This window comes from Schistocerca cancellata, chromosome 11 (genome assembly GCF_023864275.1).
Source record: "Schistocerca cancellata isolate TAMUIC-IGC-003103 chromosome 11, iqSchCanc2.1, whole genome shotgun sequence".
NCBI lineage: Eukaryota > Metazoa > Arthropoda > Insecta > Orthoptera > Acrididae > Schistocerca > Schistocerca cancellata.
The window spans coordinates 166,120,826-166,141,188 of NC_064636.1; the positions used below are offsets into that span (position 1 = coordinate 166,120,826).

Sequence of the window (20,363 nt, forward strand, 5' to 3'; positions counted from 1 at the left end):
ATCTATCTCGAAACATCTGCCGACTCACATTTTTCATCATTTTTGCAACATTATCCTGTGGGTGAAACAAATCTGCAACTATCTGTGCTGCCCTTCTTTGTAAATGCTCAATATCCACCATTAGTTCTATTTCATGTGGCTCCCACAAATCTGAGATATATTCTATGATAGCCAACATAAGATTTCCTGTAAGGTGGCTCATTTGTAATCTGACTGGATTTTTCAAGTATCCTAACAATGAACTGAAGTCTGACACCTACTTGTTATTTCACTAACACATTGTAAAGCTGTCAAATTTGTAAGATTATGTACAAGCATATCCATTCCATTAAAACAATAATTTTAAATCCTGAATGATAACAACTCACTTACATAATAAAGGTTTTAACTGAAATATGGAAAATTCACTATCTGGTAAGTTCTAGGAAGATGCTTTGTAAAAGTGAGACCAGTTATTAACACTGTAAACAAATCTGCAGTCAAATATCTTTAACATCACTTACAAGATAATCCATTCTATCAAATAAGGTAGCTTTAAAGTTTAAACTTGTGTAGAGTTAGTAACAAAAATAATTAGGTAATTTAATACAAATCTGCTTATTTTAAAAGTATGTGTTTAAAACTCATATTTTACAGAAATTTGTACAAAAAAAGCAGAGTATAAAATAAACTATGTTAGACATTTACTTCGTTATTGTAAAACTTACTGTCAGTTAAGTATATGACAGCATGTAGTTTTTCATTATATCTCTGCAATAGCATTAATGCTAATAACAAATCTGTCATAATGTATTTTTGTGCTTTTACAACAGGCCACACAACTCTGTTGTTATACATTTAATATACAGTTCTGCTGAAAAGATCCTGGAGTGCCTATCCAGAGAGGGTCAATTGAGCTCAAGTGGCTACAGGCTCCTAAGACCGGTCCATTTTGGCTGAAAGCAAAGGATATTCCTACAACACAACAAATGCACAGACCATACAGAACTGTGATCTACAGAGTCCTGAAGAGATCTTCAAATGAAATACCCCAAGAGATGCTACTAGATGGCAACACTTGGTAATACTTTTCATCCACACTGCTACAGCTTGCATTTCAGAGTGACAAAAAAATGGCCCCCTCTACATGGGAATTTTTACACCAAACAAAGAATGGCAAATAGGGTACCAAATCCACCAGCAAGAGGTCTATGTTTGTGAACAAAATTACTTAATTTGCTTGAAAGTAATCAGAGTAATAAAGCAAAACTTAAGAGATTTGATAAAAAAGAAACTGAAAAATTTCACAAACAGCTGCTGCTAACTATGTAAATGAAGTGTAGAAAAGCACATCTTGGCCATTTTGCACATACAAAGTTGCACAGACGTGATATTTGATTTTTTAAAGTGGCTTTCTTCGAATTAAGTACTAAACTTGGGACATTTAGAGAACAGCTTCCTAAACAAAACTTAAAAACACACTGGTCAAAGGTTTTGTTTGAAAGAAAGCTATAAAACAGATTCAAGAAATGTCTGACACATTTAACCTTAGCAATAGCAACACATTTTCTGTAAAGTCCATCTCCCCGCCTCCCCTCCCTCCCACAATAAATAAATAATTAAATAAATGACATGTTGTCGACTTATATCAACAATATTCTTTTTAAAGAGGTACTGACGTGTAAGTAGAGTCCAGAACCTGAAAAGTACGTTTAGATCACTTTTAGCAATACGATGGCACTTTCCATGTGTACTACCAACTGTACTACGAAAACCACAGAAGTTTTTTAAATTGAAATATTTGTTCATTGCTGTTTACTTTTTCTCACAATATACTTTTTAACGAAGTATTGATGTGTAAAGTAACTGACATTCGCAGGGAAATATGACAGTCACAGGGAAAAGTGATATCTACTGCTAAGACTTAAATTTTTGGGATAAGTTTAACTGAAAATTTTAAAACAGTTCTGGAATCTGGTAGAAGAATTCATTAAACAAAATAAATATCTTTTTCAGAATTTTGTAATATAAAAAAAGACTCAATACAACATAAAACACTGGGCATAAAGTACACACACGTCACAAATGACACGACTATACGACACAAGCAGAGGTGTTACAATAAGAGAGAGAAAGTAAGATCCGAGATGCTCGAACATCTGGAATTTGCACGCGGCGAGTCTGTCACACTTACCAGGTTTGATTTTGCCAGGCGCAAGCCCGGCAGCCTGTATGAGCGACGTGGCCTGCGCGATCGTCTCCGCCAGAGTCGCTAAGTCCGGGGTGAGAGCGGCGGCCGCACTCACCGCGCCGACACTCCCGATGCCGGGTGACGCGGTGCCCAGTCGGGGGGAGCTGGCCGCGGCTACTGCCGAGAAAGGGTCCCTGCTCGCCGACACGTGGGACCTGTGTAGAGCCGATCAAAAATGTAACACTCATCTCCTAACGTACACCGACACTCAAAACTCGACAGGACAGAGTGGCTCCGACGCCACTTCGTTTGTCGGTGATACCGAGTAGTATTTTTATGTATTCCAGTTGAGAACTGAAACTTGCAACACACAGTATACCCAAAGTTATCAATTTCAAGTTCATTGTAAATAAATTGACACTCCACTATTATGACATTCCAGAGATCAAGTTTCTCACTGGTGGTTCTAATATTGGTATCTTTTTTCTGACTTACACAGATCGAAGAAGGGAGATGCTTCAGACATTTAGTGCTGAGGACAGGTAACATTTTTCTCATCACTTACACGTACAGAAAAGTATCTGTTGCTGGCACTGCAATATGAATAGTCATGTTTAATTTGCAAACTTTCATTCTCTGAAGATGTATGCCATAATATTTTGAGACAACTTGGCTCGAAGACAAACAACATTCTTAGCAAAAAGATGTTCTACCTGGGGAATATGTGTAAGCCAATACAAATTAAAATGTGCGTTGTCAAGCAGGTAGGTTCTGCAAGAAATGACGTACTCTCAAATGAAACACTTTTCAGGATCACTGTTTGGATGCTTTGAACTGCACATGTAGAAATTAGTGGAAAGTTGACAGTAATAGTCATCTGGAAATTTAATCATCTGTCAAAAAACTTGCTGCTTTATTAAAGTTTCTAATGAGAACACTGAGGTGATACAGTGCATCCGCAAAGTCTCTCGTCGTGTAGATATCTGCTCTTCTCACCTTGTAGGGCACGGAAGGTTGGCAGCACACACTTTTCAATTTACAAGCTAGGGGCCGGGGTTCGCTGCTTGCAGCTAGTGTTATGTTGGGAGTTGGGATTCAACATTATTACAATTAAAACAATGAAATTAATTAATTATATTAATTACAATTAAATACACTTTACTTGACTGTATCACAGTACGTGCTGGAAATATTTTCCTCTTTCTTGAAGGCACAGTTCGACACATTTACATTTATTTGTGAACATCTTTACCAGTTTATTTATTGTCTTTGGTTTATTCTGATTAAAAAAATTTTCAGCTGCACCCCAAAGGAAATAGTTGGGTGGAGAGAGATCCACTGGGTGTGGGGGCCAGAGACCTCTTGTAATGGCTCTGTCTCCAAAGATTTCACCTAAAAATCATAGGGACTAGTGCACCATACAAGCAATAGCATTGCCTTCTTGGAAAAATGAATGGTGATTTCACTTCCATTACGGCTAAATTATCTGAGAACAGACAGACATCGGAAGTGACAGTAGTATTAAAGAAGGTCAGCCGCATTATGGCAACCCACACTTAGATTTTCTCTGCCTCCAATTGTGTTTCTCTTAAAGCACGTGGATTTTATGATGACTGAATTTATGAATAAGGTACGATCTAAAACACCAACTCCACGTTGCTTAATAAATCACTGAAACCATTCAAAATACATTACTCGTTTCACATGCATACAACGTAATTGTTGCACAGCAGTAATTTTATACGGATACATCCACAATGGGTTTAGGCCTCTTAGAGGTTGTCAGGACCAGATCTTTAGCTTACGGCAAATAATGGAGAGGTGTTACGAGTGGAACAGGGAATTGTATCTATGCTTTATAGATCTAGAAAAGACATATGACCAGGTTCCTAGGAGGAAGTTATTGTCTATTCTACGAGATTATGGAACAGGAGGCAAACTTTTGCAAGCAATTAAAGGTCTTTACATAGATAGTCAGGCAGCAGTTACAGTTGACAGTAAATTGTGTTCATGGTTCAGAGTAGTTTCAGAGGTAAGACAAGGCTGCAACTTGTCTCCATTGTTGTTCATATTATTTATGGATCATATGCTGAAAACAATAGACTGGCTGGGTGAGATTAAGATATGTGAACACAAAATAAGTAGTCTCGCATATGCAGATGACTTAGTTGTGATGCAGATTCGATTGAAAGTTTGCAAAGTAATATTTCAGAGCTAGATCAGAAATGTAAGGACTATGGTATGAAGATTAGCATCTCCAAAACGAAAGTAATGTCAGTGGGAAAGAGAGATAAATGGATTGAGTGCCAAATAGGAGGAACAAAGTAAGAACAGGTGGACAGTTTCAAGTACTTAGGATGCATATTCTCACAGGATGGCAACATAGTGAACGAAATGGAAGCGAGGTGTAGCAAAGCTAATGCAGTGAGCACTCAGCTACGATCTACTCTCTTGTGCAAGAAGGAAGTCAGTACCAACACTAAGTTACCTGAGCATCGTTCAGTCTTTCGACCAACTTTGTTCTATGGGAGTGAAAGCTGGGTGGATTCAGGTCACCTTATGAATAAGGTTGAGGTTATGGACATGAAAGTAGCTAGGATGATTGCAGGTACTAGTAGATGGGAACAATGGCAGGAGGGTGTCCACAATGAGTAAATCAAAGAAAAACTGGGAATGAACTAAATAGATGTAGCAGTCGGGGTGAACAGGCTTAGATGGTGGGGTCATGTTACACGCATGGGAGAAGCAAGGTTACCCAAGAGACTCGTGGGTTCAGCAGTAGAGGGTAGGAGGAGTAGGGACAGACCAAGGAGAAGGTACCTGGACTGGGTTAAGAATAATTTTGAAGTAATAGGCTTAACATCAGAAGAGGCACCAATGTTAGCACTGAATAGGGGATCATGTAGGAATTTTATAAGGGGGACTACACTCCAGACTGAACGCTGAAAGGCATAATCAGTCTTAAATGAATATGATGATGATGATGATGATGATGATGATGATGATGATGATCCACAATTCTCTTTTTACAGCTTAATGTGCTTTCATACAAGAAACTTCAGCCTCTCGCGATAATCTCGTCACCGATTTTGTCGGACGCCACAACACGATGTCCGAAATGTCGTCAAGCTTCCATTCTGTTAAAACTGTGGGCCTACCAGTTTGCGATGCATCACAAATGAGCCTGTCGTCTGGAATTTGCAAATTAAATCGTGTACAGTGTCACGATGTGGACACTTCGAAGCAGGGAGTCTAAATTACCGCCTCTCACGCTCTGTAAAGTTTCCTCCCTGACTAGAAAATACCTTCCACAAAAACACACTCTCTGGAATAATAAACATTCTCACTACACTCAGCTTACACAAGAACTAGACAATAACACAACTAACAGCTGCAGGCAAGCGTGAGCAATTTCACGCACTTTCAATCGGTGATCCTCCGTGACCATTTTTTGCACTTTTGCAACAATTTCTGTACTAACGATGCCTCGGCCGACCACTGCACGGATCGTCATCCAAGCTCTCCCGACCAAATTTAAATTTATTTGTCCATTTGGCAACAGTTGAATACGAAAGAGCAGAGTCCCCCAGTGTATTCTGGAAATCGGCACGAATGCCCTTTGCTTTCATACCTTTCTCGACGAAGTACTTAATCACTGCCCGAATCTCTATTTTTTTCCATCTTCGCAAATCACTACGCGGGAACAACAACAGAGCCACGTCAGCGCCACAGCTCTCTTCCGAGAGCACTGATGTGGCACGTGTTTACAGCCAACAGTCCAATGAATACCATGTGAACAACTCATTGTGCTAGTGCCAACCTCTGGTGGTAATTCTAGGAACTTTTCAAACCACCCTCGTACATAAGTGAACGGCCAAAATCTGTCAGATTCTGTCTCAATGTATGTCAAATAATCTAATAAAAACAAGAAAACTACTCAGAAAATTTAATTTTAATATTTTGAGTCTGAAAGAGATATACGCCTATCTGAAAGAAGGCAACGAAGTCAGAACTACTTACTATACATGTATTCTACCTCAACTCTGTGAGCTACAGAAACACTTCCGACAACAGGCGGTCAGGGTACTGGAGGCCAGCCAGACCCCGAGGGTGTTCTGTGCTTTGTGGGATCTGCATTTTAGTGCCAAGTTCTCTGTCAACATTACACGTGCCATTTGGAAAAGATATACCTGCCTCACAGGTCTGAAAAGCATACCGAGTACAGGCAGAGACGACACAACCACAGCATAACTCAGTTCACGTTACACGTGCTGCTGCAGCCAGTTTCACCACATTTGACACTAACCTAAAGTTGTGTTAAGTATAGTGGGAATGGGACAATACATTTTACATCAGTTTACTATTCTTCTGTAGCTGAATTGCTACCCGTAGATCGAGCATGCCATTCTGCCAAACACCTCACAGCAGTTTGTTTTGACCACAAGGTTACAAGTCACTTTTCCAATTTTGAATACAGCAAAAACAAAGAGTACGGTCATCAGTACAAGGCGCAGACTGTCCAATATTAAAATAGGACAATCTACCATTAGGCAAGTAAGTGCATTTAAATATCTCGGAAGCACACTAACTGGAGACTTGAGATGTCACCGGGAGGTGAAAGCTCAAACTGCCATATCGGAGGAGGCATTCAGCTGAAAGAGGAGACTTCTGTGGCAAATTAGATAAAGGTCTAAGGAAAAGGCTTGGCAAATTTTTTGTCTGGAGTGTGGCACTATATGGGGCAGAAACACGGACGCTGAGACGAGAGGATGAAAAAAGATTAGAAGCATTTGAGATGTGAACGTGGAGGAGAATGGAGAGAATAAGCTGGATGGAAAGAGTGAGCAATGAAAGAGTATTGGAAACGGTTGGTGAGAGAAGATGTCTGCTGAAGGTTGTAAGAGAAAGGAACAAGAACTGGTTGGGACATTCACTGAGAAGGAAGTGCTTGCTAGTAGATGCTTTGGAAGGATTGATTTGTGGGAGAAGACTGAGAGGAAGAAGGAGATACAAGGTGATAGACGACATAAAGGGAAGAGGAAATTATGCAGACCTGAAGAGGATGGCAGAAGACCAGACAGCCTGGAGAACTACCATGTGAAAACCTGCCTGTAGGCAGAACACTGATGATGATGATGATGATGATGGTTTTTACCAACACATTTAACCTAAATACTAATCACGCAGCAAAATTAGGGTTACAATATAAAGAACACTTGAGTACAACATCTAAATCTACATCCGTGCTCCATAAACTGACACAAAGTGCGCGACAGAGGGTCGCTATATCAGTTATTAGGGCACCTCCCTGTTCCAGTGATGTGTAGAGTGCAGGAATAATGAATGCTTAAATGCCTCTGTGTGCCCCGTATTTAGTCTAATATTGTCCTTGCAATCGCTAAGGAAGTTTTATCTAGGGCTTCGTAGCATGTTTTAGATTCCTCACTTGAAGTCAGTTCTTGGAAATTTGTAGCCAGGCTTTCTCAGGATAGTTTCCACATATCTTCAAGTAAGTGCTAGGTCAGTTTCTTCAATATCTAAGTGACACTATTCCATGGGGCAAACAAACTTGTGGCCGTCAGTCAACTGTGGCTCACTGATACTCTAGTCATATGGTACAATGTTTTTACATAATGTGAAGTGAACAGTTTTACATTTCTGAACATTTAAACTAAATTGCCAACCTATGAATTACTTTGAAACCTTATCAAGATATGACTGAATATTTAAATAACTTCTTTCACACAGTATGGCATTATAGATAACAGCATCATCTGCAAAAAGTTTGAGGTTACTGCTAGCATTGTCTACAATGTCATCAATAAACACATGAACAGCAATGTCACTTGAGAAATGAAAGGAAGTGTCAATGGCATAAGACTCCCGCACTTTAAAAGTCTCATGAAACAATTTTCGTGCGTTAGTTTTTGAGCCTGTCTTGCATTAGTTTTTGATCCTGTCTCATAATATTTTAGCAAGATACTGTCTGCCATACCCTGTCACATGGCTTACTCTGTGGGACTGTTGACACAGCATGAAAGCAGCCAAAACAGGTGGCACTAGCAGCCCCCAATATGAACATTGAAATATAATTTGGAACAGTTACTAATAGAGCATTAAAATAATAATAATAATAATAATAATAATAATAATATCCCAATACAGATAAATGCAGACTTTGCAAACAGCAAATAGAAACAGTAGATCACATCACAAGCGGATGTACAATACTAGCAAATACAGAATACCCCACAAGACATGACAATGTAGCAAAAATAATACATCAACAACTTGCCATACAACATAAACTAATAAAACAACACGTTCTGACATACAAGTATGCACCTTTGTGGTGGAACAGAACCATTATAACAGATAAAACAACACCACATAACAAACCTGGCATCGTACTCCCCAATAAAAAGAAGAAATTAACACAACTAATCGAAATATCCATACCCAATACAACAAATATACAGAAGAAAACAGGAGAAAAAATTGAAAAATACATCCAACTGGCTGAGGAAATCAAGGACATGTGGCATCAGGATAAAGTTGACATTATACCAATTATACTATCAACTACAGGAGTCATACCACACAATATCCACCAGTACATCAACGCAATACAGCAAACGACATAAAAGTTTTCTGGGTTTGGTACCGCGTCATAATGTAAAAACTACTGCTGCTATAGAAGCAGTAGTTTTTACATTATGACGCGGTACCAAACCCAGAAAACTTTTATGTCGACTGACTCTGGCCGCGGAGGCCTAAGCAATTGCAATACAGCTACATCCAAACGTATATATACAACGACAGAAATCTGTAATTATTGATACATGTTCAATCACCCGAAAGTTCCTAAATGCAATGTAACATATACCGTACAGTTAAAAGGAAGTCACGCTTGATCCAGGTCCGTGTCACTTTCCATTTTTAACCAGACATAACGTCTGAGAAAGGAAAGAATAATAATAATAATAATAATAATAATAATAATAATAATCTGGTGAATCTGCAGCCGTACTTACAGGGGACGGTCAGGATCCATCTTCACTATGAGCCGGTAGCCGGGTGGGTACTCAAAGCCGTGGAGACGGTCCAGGGCGTAGGCAGCTGCCTGCGCAGAGTTGTACACTGCCGTTGCCTGCTGTTTACCCTGCAGAATGAGAAACCACCACCAGTAATTGGCAACATGTTCCCGAATAAGTTGCAAGTCGTGCTCGTATCGCCGAGCACGTCCCACGAAAGGTTTAGAACCCAGGTTGACACACAGTTTTAGTGTGCCACAAAGTTTCGACAGCAATTTCACTTACTACCACAGGCCACATGTCGTGCGAAAAATTATACGGTAGCTCACTCTGTCAGGTGTGTTCTGTACGACCAGTCTATGGATTTGGGAGCAAGATGCGAGTTTTACTGTCTTCGTATACTAGAAAAACACCTTAGCAGTGAATTTCTGAGGATGGTGCAGTTGAAATGTGTCAAGTAACTGTTTAATGAAAGTGAGAGATAAGAATATCTTGTGTAGTATGTAACTGCATGTATGGAAGAGACCTCTTCACAGACTTGCATCTCCACTATATGGTGAGTGGTGATCTACCCCTTTCATTATTCCATACTGAATTTTCCACTTTGATTTTGCCCAACAGCTTTTCTCCCATCCCGTAGCCCAGTGGTGTTTTTCTTTATTACTGTTTTCTAGTGCATTACTTTTCTTTCCTCTTCTTTCCTGTGTCTTACATGTCGCATTCCAAACTGTACAAGCTCTGACTTACGAACCACAAAGTATCAACCGTCTCGTCTGTGCATAACACAGCTACATGACCACGCTGATTGTTGGTGCAGCATCTCTTGTACCACATTACTCCAGCCGATATCAGTAATCCTGGACCTTCATTTTGAACACACTTCCTGTGTCACTCTTGGGTATTTTCGCAGGTTTTCTGTGCCACACAAACTTTTACCTCATCCTACCGAGCCCCCCCCCGCCTACACACACACACACACACACACACACACACACACACACACACACACACACCTTTTTCTGTTCTCTTACTACAGTTCATGTATACTAACCTCAACTAATCTAATCATATCTGCCGTTCCCCCTTCTTCATACATATCCGTCCACCAAGTTGCAATCCACATAATAATTTTTTATTTACTTTTATCTTTAATCTGCTTGCGCTTCATCCATTCCACTTTTTGCGATTTTTCCCATGTATTTTTACAAATTTTTTGCACATATTTCTACATTACTTCTGTATTTTTTATGCGTTTTTATCCTCCATAATGGATCCTTGCTCCTTACATCTGCACCAATACGGAAAAGTTTCCTTATCCTCAGTCACAGCCCAATCCCAAATACTGTTCCTGCATTGTTGCTTTGCTCATGGAATCCCCCAAATGGCCTTGCCATCAAATTATCCACTTACGGCTGCAACACCTCCTTCCACAATAAACTTAATCTGTTCAGAATGCACCAGTTCTTAACTCTCACCATCATTATCGTGCAAAACCGTGTATGTCAGGTACAAATCCTCTTGTAATAACTCCTCTTCATCCATAAAATTCTCCTGCTTTGCAATCCCAAATTCCCGGATCCCATCTTCCACACTGAAATTTTTGGCTCCAGGAACTACACGAAATGCCACCTCAAAAAAACTTTCCAATCTGTTCACTTCCTACACCTATCTCGGACTTCCACTATCCACCACCTCTACAGTGGTCTCCAAACCTTCCCCACGTCCCCTCATAGCTGACAAACACTGCCTCTCAGACCTATTACATTCATACCACGCTCAAAAACTCTCTCCCACCACCAATCAGAATCTAGAACATAAGAAACCCCAAAACACACTTCTGAACCTTTCGTCCAAAAGCCTCAGTTCCATAGAAGTTCAGTCCTTTTCAAAGGCCTTACCTTTTGCCCCACTCCCAAATTCAATCACACCGGATTTGTCAAAAACTTTCTTTCCTGCTCCTGGTCACTACAGTGGAAGCACTTTATCACCTCAACCCTACCGATCAGACTCGAGCAAAGACCAATGTTGAAACCTGCCCGACTCAGTTCTCTCCTCCATCCAACTGTGATCCTCATCCACTGCCACTAAACCACCTTCTGTTAACTTTTCAGAATTTCTTAACCTCGAACCTTGTCTCGCCATCATTCCCCAAACCCCTCAACGTGCAAGCTAACCTTCAATCTGCGGAAGGAACTGAAATCCACCACGTAAAAACAGACCCCAACCTTATAATTGTACCTGCTGACAAATGCTCTACCATTTGTTTTGAACTGCAAGGAGTACCTGGCAAAAGGACTCTGCCAGCTGTCACATTTGTCCACCTACAAATCCCATTTCAGAAGTACAGCAGGACTTCCAGTCTCTCCTCAAATCCTTAGGCCCAGGAATCACATTCTCCGCCAGGCTTTCGACTACCTCTCATTGTGCCCCGGAATTAGAAATGTTCGACTCCCTATCCTACCCGGCCGTCCTAGAGTGGTATTCCGCTGCCCGCCAAATCTACACAATATCCTCGTCCGACCTTACACGACTCCCGCTCCCGACCCTTTGCCTCACGGCTCGTATCCCCGTAATAGACCCAGAAGCGAGAACTGACCCACACGTCCTCCTTCCACCATTTGCCGCAGTCCGGCCCCGAGCATCACTTTTCCCACCGAAGGCAGTGCTACCTACGAAAGCAGTCGTGTGATTAAAATATTTGTTACACGAAAATTACCAGCTCGGTTTCGAAGAATACACGACACGTATTTATGAGCGACATCAGTATGTTTATTCCAAAAAAGTAAAGTTTGGTTTGTGTCACCGACTACCGGCATATAATGCATAATCTGGTGAAGATGTCAGATTGCTGCATCACGGCCTACTAAGCTACTGAAGATGAGAAGAATATTTAATATCCGGGGCTCTACACAAATCTCAACTGCCCCCGTACTTCCAACTCGACTGACATCTCCACCTGACCACTTTGCCTTTACATGTGTCCGCCTGTGTTTATATATGTGCAGATGTGTGTGTGTGTGTGTGTGTGTGTGTGTGTGTGTGTGTGTGTGTGTGTGTGTGTGTGTGTGTGTGTGTGTGTGTGTATATATATACCTGTCCTTTTTCCGCCCCTAAGGTAAGTCTTTCCGCTCCCGGGACTGGAATGACTCCTTACCCTCTCCCTCAAAACCCACATCCTTTCATATTACCCTCTCCTTCCCTCTTTCCTGATGACGCAACCTTGGGTTATGAAAGCTCAAAATTTGTGTGCGTGTTTGTGTGTTTTTTATTGTGTCTATCTACCAGCGCTTTATCGTTTGGTAACTCGCAGCATCTTTGTTTGCTATAGCTATTTCGTGGATCTCCTGCTTTTTTTTTTTTTTAAAAAAAAAAAAAAAAAAAAAAGGAAAAGGATTATTCAGGTGCAAATCCAATCTGAGCATCCCCTTCCACACAGAAATCTCTACTTACACGCCTAATCACCGTACCGTACCTCAACTGTACAATGAATTTTGGTGTACTGAGATACCACACAAGAATAAATTGCGAGAGCTGGTACCAGACGTACCGTCGACGTCTCTCCGCAACAGGAATATCACCAGACGAAAATCGATCATGCTGCCCGCAGGAATCACGCCCCCTCGGGTGGCAGAGCCACCAGAAAGAGACGTGCACACTTTCATAACCGTGCACAAGCAGAAGTTATCTGTCGCAAGTTGTAAGTCGGCGAGAGCCTCGGTACGAAGATACTACAGAAAATTTGTCAGTCAAGCGAGACAGACAAAGTGGCTGATAGACAGACAGTGGTCAGTCTTCGGTAGAAACAGCACAGTGAATAGAATTATCGTATACGGACAGACACCATCTGCCCAGAAATTTAACTGAATACATTAGTTTGGAGCTGTTCTTCAAATAGTACATCAAGACAGAAGATCACTTTTGTTTTGGCTTAGTTCAGAAAACCTCATTTACTTTGTGTTCATAGAATTGTACCCAACACGGGACAGGTAGGATATGCTGGCATCCTACAACTGCTGTAACCAGCATTACCCCAAAGTTGAGTAATATGCTTTACTGTCCACTATTCTGTGTCAGTGTCCTGGTGTGTGTGTGTGTGTGTGTGTGTGTGTGTGTGGGCGCGCGCGCGCGCGCGCTTGCGTGCTCATACTGTCCTAGATCCCACACATCCATCCTATCAGGACACCTTTACTAGTCTTTTTCAGCAGCAGCGAGATTTTCATCTAAGTGGATTTCCCCAGTCCACAACACGAATTGTTACCTTTACTGCATCCATTATTGCTATTCCAACAAGAACACTCCACCACTGTGCTTAAACGAAAATACTTATGTGAAACGAGAAGCAATATGAGTGAGAAGTGCGGGAGGCTCACCATCCAGAGCTTGGGGTCGCACTGCAGGTAGTCGAGGCCCGGCACCAGGTCAAACAGCCGCCACAGCTGGTCCTGCGTCAGGCTGCCGGGCGCGATCACGCGCAGCGTCGCCTTCCCCGAGCCTTCGTGCGGTACCCCTCCTGTCGAAAGAGCGGTCCTGGTATCGGTCGATTGTGAAAGCTCGTCGGGAGTTCACTTTGTCGAATGTTAACGGCTCTCTGGATGCTGAACATTTCCTAGAAGACATGCAGCTCACAATTTTTACTGGCACAGTGGCAGAGGTGGATAGTTCCGGAGTGTAACTGTACCACCTCTACCTCCACAGGTGACCGAGCCAGATAATTTTTTCCATTTTTCCAGTTTCGATATTCCGTCGACACATGAGCGGCGACCTTTTTAATATTTGACAAAGCACTTATTAACAGTGTCACAGTTGCACTACGTACGTACGGCGACTAGTTTCGAATCGGCCGGTCTGTACTCGAGCGTGGCGTGTGTTGATTGTGAGAGTCACCGGTGAACAGTTTACGAAGTATAAATGTGATGCCTGGTCTTTCAGATATGCCTGAAAGAATAGTCACCAGTTTTTAATCCGGCAGCTATTACGAATTTGATGCCGTGAGTGACGAGGATAACGAGGAAGGAGCACTGCATTAGTAGTGTGTGAATAAGTTGAGAATTTTGGACTGACGGAGTGTGTGCTGGGGTAGTCTGGATGGCTCAGTGGTCACAGCAACAGCCTAGTAAGCAGGAGAACCCGTTTCAAATCCCGGCCCAGCACAAATTTTCAGCTTTCCCCATTGATTTCAGTCTATGCTCACTAACAGCCGATGTCTTATTCCTTTCTGCATTTTATAAAGCACGCATTACCATTTTGATATTTGTTATTAAACTTGGGCATTTTCACTGCAGCTTCAGGACAGCCGGTTCAAATGTAGTCGCCAAATGTACGTACTGAAACTGTGACAGATTGTCGATAAATGCTTCACGAAACGAGCTCACGATAACAACCGAGATTGTAAATATAAAAGGAATCGACTACAAGATTATTAGACTCCCGATTCTCTTTTGGTGTCCAAAGGGGTAGGTGTATGCCTTTTGTTCCCTCTCTTCGCATAATAGTAATAAAATGATCATACGTCCTGTACTAGGTACACAAGTGAGTAACTAGGATATTAAAATTGCAACTGTGAAAAATGAAACCAAGTTCACTACAGAAAAGTTAAAATGGCAGCCTAGTACATGCAGTTAGTATCTTATGCTCAGAGACTGAAATACAGACATTTTGTTGTCCACTGTAGGTTCGGGAATGAAGAATGGGTGGGGCGGTGCCTCTTCGACAAATCGACACTGACAGGAACACCCTCTCATCTCTGCTCCCTAAAATGACATATCAATACTGCCTTCAGATCTTGCTGTAGCATCCACTACTTCATAGGCAGTGTAGTCCACAGCTTGTAGATGTTTCATCATCTGTCTGAACCTCTGGCAGATGCTGTCCTAAGTCCAATCGACATTGCACATCTCGAGTAGCCATACAATCTCGGAGGATATGACAAACTGTTAATGTTTCTCACCTATATGCTGCAGGGGTACTTCTCACAGTAGCAGAAATTAACAAGTTATTTCGGTACGTCCCACAGCGCAGCAGCATAAGACAAAATCTGCCCTTCTCGAGCTCTGTAGCAAAGTCTGCCGAGACCTCCGCAGTGAGCTCGACGGTCTGCAGTTTATTTGATTTTGTACTTCCTTGCCATTTCTTTCTCCATATCTTCACGATATGGCACTGCACGAGTATACGTACTTCGAATGTTTCCGTCCCCACTGCTTATGCTATGCCACTGGATAGTATACCCCACAGACACTAAAAATTCATACAAGTTCTACCTTCGCAACCACCTGTGTCAATGAGCAATAGAGTGCCAGGTACGGGTAACAGCCGAACGAACTGTGGCAAACGCTAAGGTATTGCACGACGGGGGAACGATCTAGTGCCCGAGTCTGCGAGCAAAGCGTAATGACATCACGGAAGCTGAGAGATACCGTCGTACTAGTGACAAAGTAGAGTTTTGTAAGGAATGCAAGGAAGAACACGAAGAGCCTCTGAAAGATGAAGTTTCAAAGGTCTGAAGTCGCTAAGAGAGCAGATAGTGAGGGAAACCGTGAGACACCGTGTTATAGGCACCCCCACCACCACAGAGTGGACGGGGAACGCGACACAAATACCCCACACGTTTTAACAAATGTTCGATTGACACGTGTCGATTTCTGACTGTGTAGTGCACAGTCTGAGCCCTCGTACCAGTTGCAGTTATCCGGCGACGGGGGGAGCTTACGGAGGTCGGCCTTTGGCACACACAGCTTTGTCTCGTCGTCTAAGGAACCACGAGTCCAGCTGGAAGGACACTGCTGTTGCCATCTGCACTGCCAACTTCTGAGACGTCACTGGTGGGGTACAGAGACGACGACGACGAGAGGGCACGAGCCGGCCCGGTTGTGGCGTGGCGCTTTGAAACACAATCTTGTATTGCTGCCTAATAAATGTGTTATTGACAACAATGTTTTCTCGGTGCTCTCGAGCGTAATGAGGCCCTCACCCGTGCATCCTATCTCACGATGACTCTAAGAGTCTGGGATTGATCCCCTATACTTCTTTAGTTAGTTTGCCAGCCAGCTCACTACTTGAAATGCCAATGAGACTCTGTGTCCAGAAAAAAATTTGGGTTACTCCTGTTCTCCTGAGTCCAGTTGGTCTCAGATGGCAGAGACCAATGGACGTTTTGGATAACAATCCTCTATTGACAAGGAAATGAGACTTCCGGTCATACTTTCAGTGAAGCGTGCACCTGTGTTCTACACACCACTCTCCCAGAATGTGATCTATGCTGCCAGGCTGCACCAATATCACATTCCCTTGTACACAGGTCTACAGAGAGTAGCTCAGAACAACAAACCGACAAAGTGCCAGCACAGAAGACACAGGCCCTGTGAAGTGATGTAGCAGTGTTCAGAAATTGCAGCACGGCTGCACATTCCACATCTACATCTACACGATTACTCTGCAATTCACATTGAAGTGCTCAGCAGAGGGTTCATGGAACCACAATCGTACTATCTCTCTACCATTCCACTCCCGAACAGCGCGCGGGAAAAATGAATACCTAAACCTTTCTGTTCGAGATCAGATTTCTCTTATTTTATTTTGATGATCATTCCTACCTATGTAGGTTGGGCTCAACAAAATATTTTCGCATTCGGAAGAGAAAGTTGGTGACTGAAATTTCGTAAATAGATCTCGCCGCGGCCAAAAACGTCTTTGCTTTAATGACTTCCATCTCAACTCCCTATCATATCTGCCACACTCTCTCCCCTATTACGTGATTATACAAAACGAGCTGCCCTTTTTCGCACCCTTTCGATGTCCTCCGTCAATCCCAGCTGGTAAGGATCCCACACCGCGCAGCAATATTCTAACAGAGGACAAACGAGTGTAGTGTAAGCTGTCTCTTTAGTGGACTTGTTGCATCTTCTAAGTGTCCTGCCAATGAAACGCAACCTTTGGCTCGCCTTCCCCACAATATTATGTATGTGGTCTTTCCAACTGAAGTTGTTCGTAATTTTAACACCCAGGTACTTAGTCGAATTGACAGCCTCGAGAATTGTACTATTTATCGAGTAATCGAAATCCAACGGATTTCTTTTGGAACTCCTGTGGATCACCTCACACTTTTCGTTATTTAGAGTCAACTGCCAGCTGCCACACCGTACAGCAATCTTTTCTAAATCGCTTTGCAACTGATACTGGTCTTCGGATGACCTTACTAGACGATAAATTACAGCATCGTCTGCGAACAACCTAAGAGAACTGCTCAGATTGTCACCCAGGTCATTTAAATAGATCAGGAACAGCAGAGGTCCCAGGACGCTTTCCTGGGGAACACCTGATATCACTTCAGTTTTACTCGACGATTTGCCGTCTATTCCTACGAACTGCGACCTTCCCGACATAAAATCACGAATCCGGTCGCACAACACTGACAACTGCAGGAAGCTGCAACTACGAGGGTCATCTTCGAGAGGATAAAATGGACAATGCCGGCGCTTAAAGAAACTTGAAAATGGGGAGTGGGGACCCAAACCCCCATTTACCCTAACAATTCAGCAATAAAACACTTTTCTTACTATTACCAGTCTGCATTTTTATCCACTTTTGTCACTGACTGTTATTTCGTTCTCATTTTCCAGTCTAATTCCCTCAGTGTCACCTGCTTTATTTAACTTTATTTTGTTACACTACATTTACTTTGTTTTGTGCTCATCTTGTGACTTCTTTTGAAGACAATGACATCGTGGAGGAATCAGGATAAAGGAGACTTTTACTGCAAGTAATACAGAAATCGTGTCAGCGCACAGAAATTATGAAGAATACAATGAAGGATAAGACAGGAGCAATAGATGAGTGCAAGAAGAGTGTAGCCTTTCACCTACTATATTTAACATAAATTTATACATCACTGTCAAGCAAAAGGTCTCAGGTTAATATCAGGACACACAGATATATTCTGCTCTTTGCTGATGATCATATAATTATTCGTAAGTCAGAAAATGACCTCCATTTTGCAACACATCACCTAAATCAAATGCATAACAATTATCATTTCAGTAAAAAAATTCAAAGCAATGTCTTCCAAAGGAAAATTTGCAACACTCTGCAGCATAGTACTCAAACAATCAATAGAACAGGTGTCACATTTTCAGCTGTTAGGCTGCAATATTAAATATAAATATGTAACAAAGTCAATGATAAATGAGTTTCAAATATACATAACACTGGGTGACAAGGCATAAGCAGATAAAAAGTTGAAACTTTTTAAAGTAATGGCTGTCCCTGCCCTAACACGTGGAAACACATCTGTGACATTAACTAAGAAAGACAAAAAAGAATAGTCAGCTCAAAATAAAATTTTAAAGCAAGTTAAAGGATGTTTACTCAAAAACACACACACACACACACACACACACACACACACACACACACACACACAAGACCTGTTCCGAAAGACAGTGGTCTCCTTTGATGGAAACATATGGTAGCATTTTACAGGCTTCCAAAGTAACATGGTACGGGACCAATACTTTTGTTTCGGTATTTGGACAAACATCTCATGCCTCTCCATTAATAATTATGCAATCAATTAAACAATTGCTTTTGTCTGTGATCTGTGGAAGCCAAACCATTTTGCTCATTTTACTGCTGTTAGAAAGGAATTTGGACACTTGACAAACACAGAACTTGTAGTTGTCTCTTCTGCTAGCCATCACACCATTTGTGAAACCCGAGGAAAACATACCACAGAACTCCACACGTGTCAATTGCCACTACCTTTCGGTTCTTCCTCTCTTTACTTTCTCTCTGCAACCTTTGCCAATTTCAAATCCTCGTGCACACTTCTCAGCTGACAAGACTCTAAACTGCAGCTGTCATTCAAACCTCCGCAATACAGTCCTCGATATCACAACTGTCTCCCTTTCTGGGCTACTGAAGTCAACAAATAACTTTTTATTCCTCGGACTACTGGTCTTTTGACTGTTTTGATGCAGCCTGAGCCTGGCACCATTTCCAATTCTGTGCCAACTTCTTCATTTCAGAGTAGCACTTGCGGAGGACAACCTCAATTATTTGCCGTTTTCCGACACAGTCTTTATCACGGAAGTTATTCCTCAATGTCTCAGCTCGTGTCCTATCGTCCGGTCTCTTCCCGCGAGTTTTTCGCAGACATTCCTTTCCTAGTAAATTTTGCAGAGGACCACCTCATTTCTTATCTTGTCGGTCCATAAGATTTCTGCCACCTTTCGCAACATCACACCTCAAAAGTCTTAATCTTCTTCTTTTCCAGTTTTCTTGGAGTCAGTAATTTAATTTACTTCTGTACTTGCATACAATTCTGTGTTTTACAAGTACATTATCAGAAATTTCTCCCTCAAACTAAGGCCTATATCTGATGCTAACAGACTTCTTTCAGCAAGGAATGCCCACTCTGCCCGAATAATTTGGGTTCTCACGAACACGTTTCACCTGTCATGGAAAATAATGCATCCCAGACGATTGAGAAACTGGCACACACGAGATGCTACTACATACTGTCCTTTCCCTGTAGTACGGAAACAAAAGTTACTTGCCCTTTTAATGTGACGAGAAACATACGACGTTCTTATAAAATACAATTATCATTACAGCACTATAACATCAAAAAACTATGTACAATACTTACGGCTGTTGAAAGGAGTGTACGCATTGTCGAACACTCCCCCGCCAGGCATCCCTCCACCCGACCCGGACGCTGAAGAGAAGCGGTCAGGGAAAGGGTTGTCCCTCGGTGCCTGCCGTTTGGGTTCGGCAAACACCGCCTTGAATGAACGGTCGCAGCCTTCGTACGCCTTGGCTGCGTGAGATACTCTGCAAGATATTTAAAGTTCTCCATTTTCGTCTTGTACGTATGCCAGGTAATCACTCACTGCTAGGAACCCAAAATTTTAGTACCTATTTTTTGGCAAAATCAGCAACAATTTTTTTTTGTTCGATCTTTTTTTCGTAAACGAGATATACAACTTTATAAGGTTGCTGCACTAGGTGCATGAAGACGAATTCTTAGTGCTTTGAAATTGACAGGAGAAAAAAAAAGGCAACTGGAGATAAAGTAGTAACAAAAAGAGAGTAGTTTTTATTCGCTATAACAAGAGCTTTTTGACTGGAATGTTTGTTTCTGCAAAAATTTCAACAGTTTTTTT

At 41.9% G+C, this 20,363-nt stretch overlaps 1 protein-coding gene across 2 annotated transcripts in view; it reads right to left on the reverse strand.

Moving 5' to 3' along the window:
- LOC126108916 (RNA-binding protein 45) overlaps positions 1–20,363 on the reverse strand; it is a 109,198-nt gene that overhangs the window by 65,043 nt on the left and 23,792 nt on the right. For both annotated transcript variants that reach the window (XM_049914279.1, XM_049914278.1), the window contains exons 4-7: positions 19,847–20,031; positions 13,575–13,714; positions 9,205–9,332; positions 2,174–2,385 (exon numbers count right to left, since the gene is read on the reverse strand). In XM_049914279.1, coding sequence (XP_049770236.1) covers positions 2,174–2,385; positions 9,205–9,332; positions 13,575–13,714; positions 19,847–20,031 — 665 coding nt within the window. The remainder of the gene's footprint in view (positions 1–2,173; positions 2,386–9,204; positions 9,333–13,574; positions 13,715–19,846; positions 20,032–20,363) is intronic.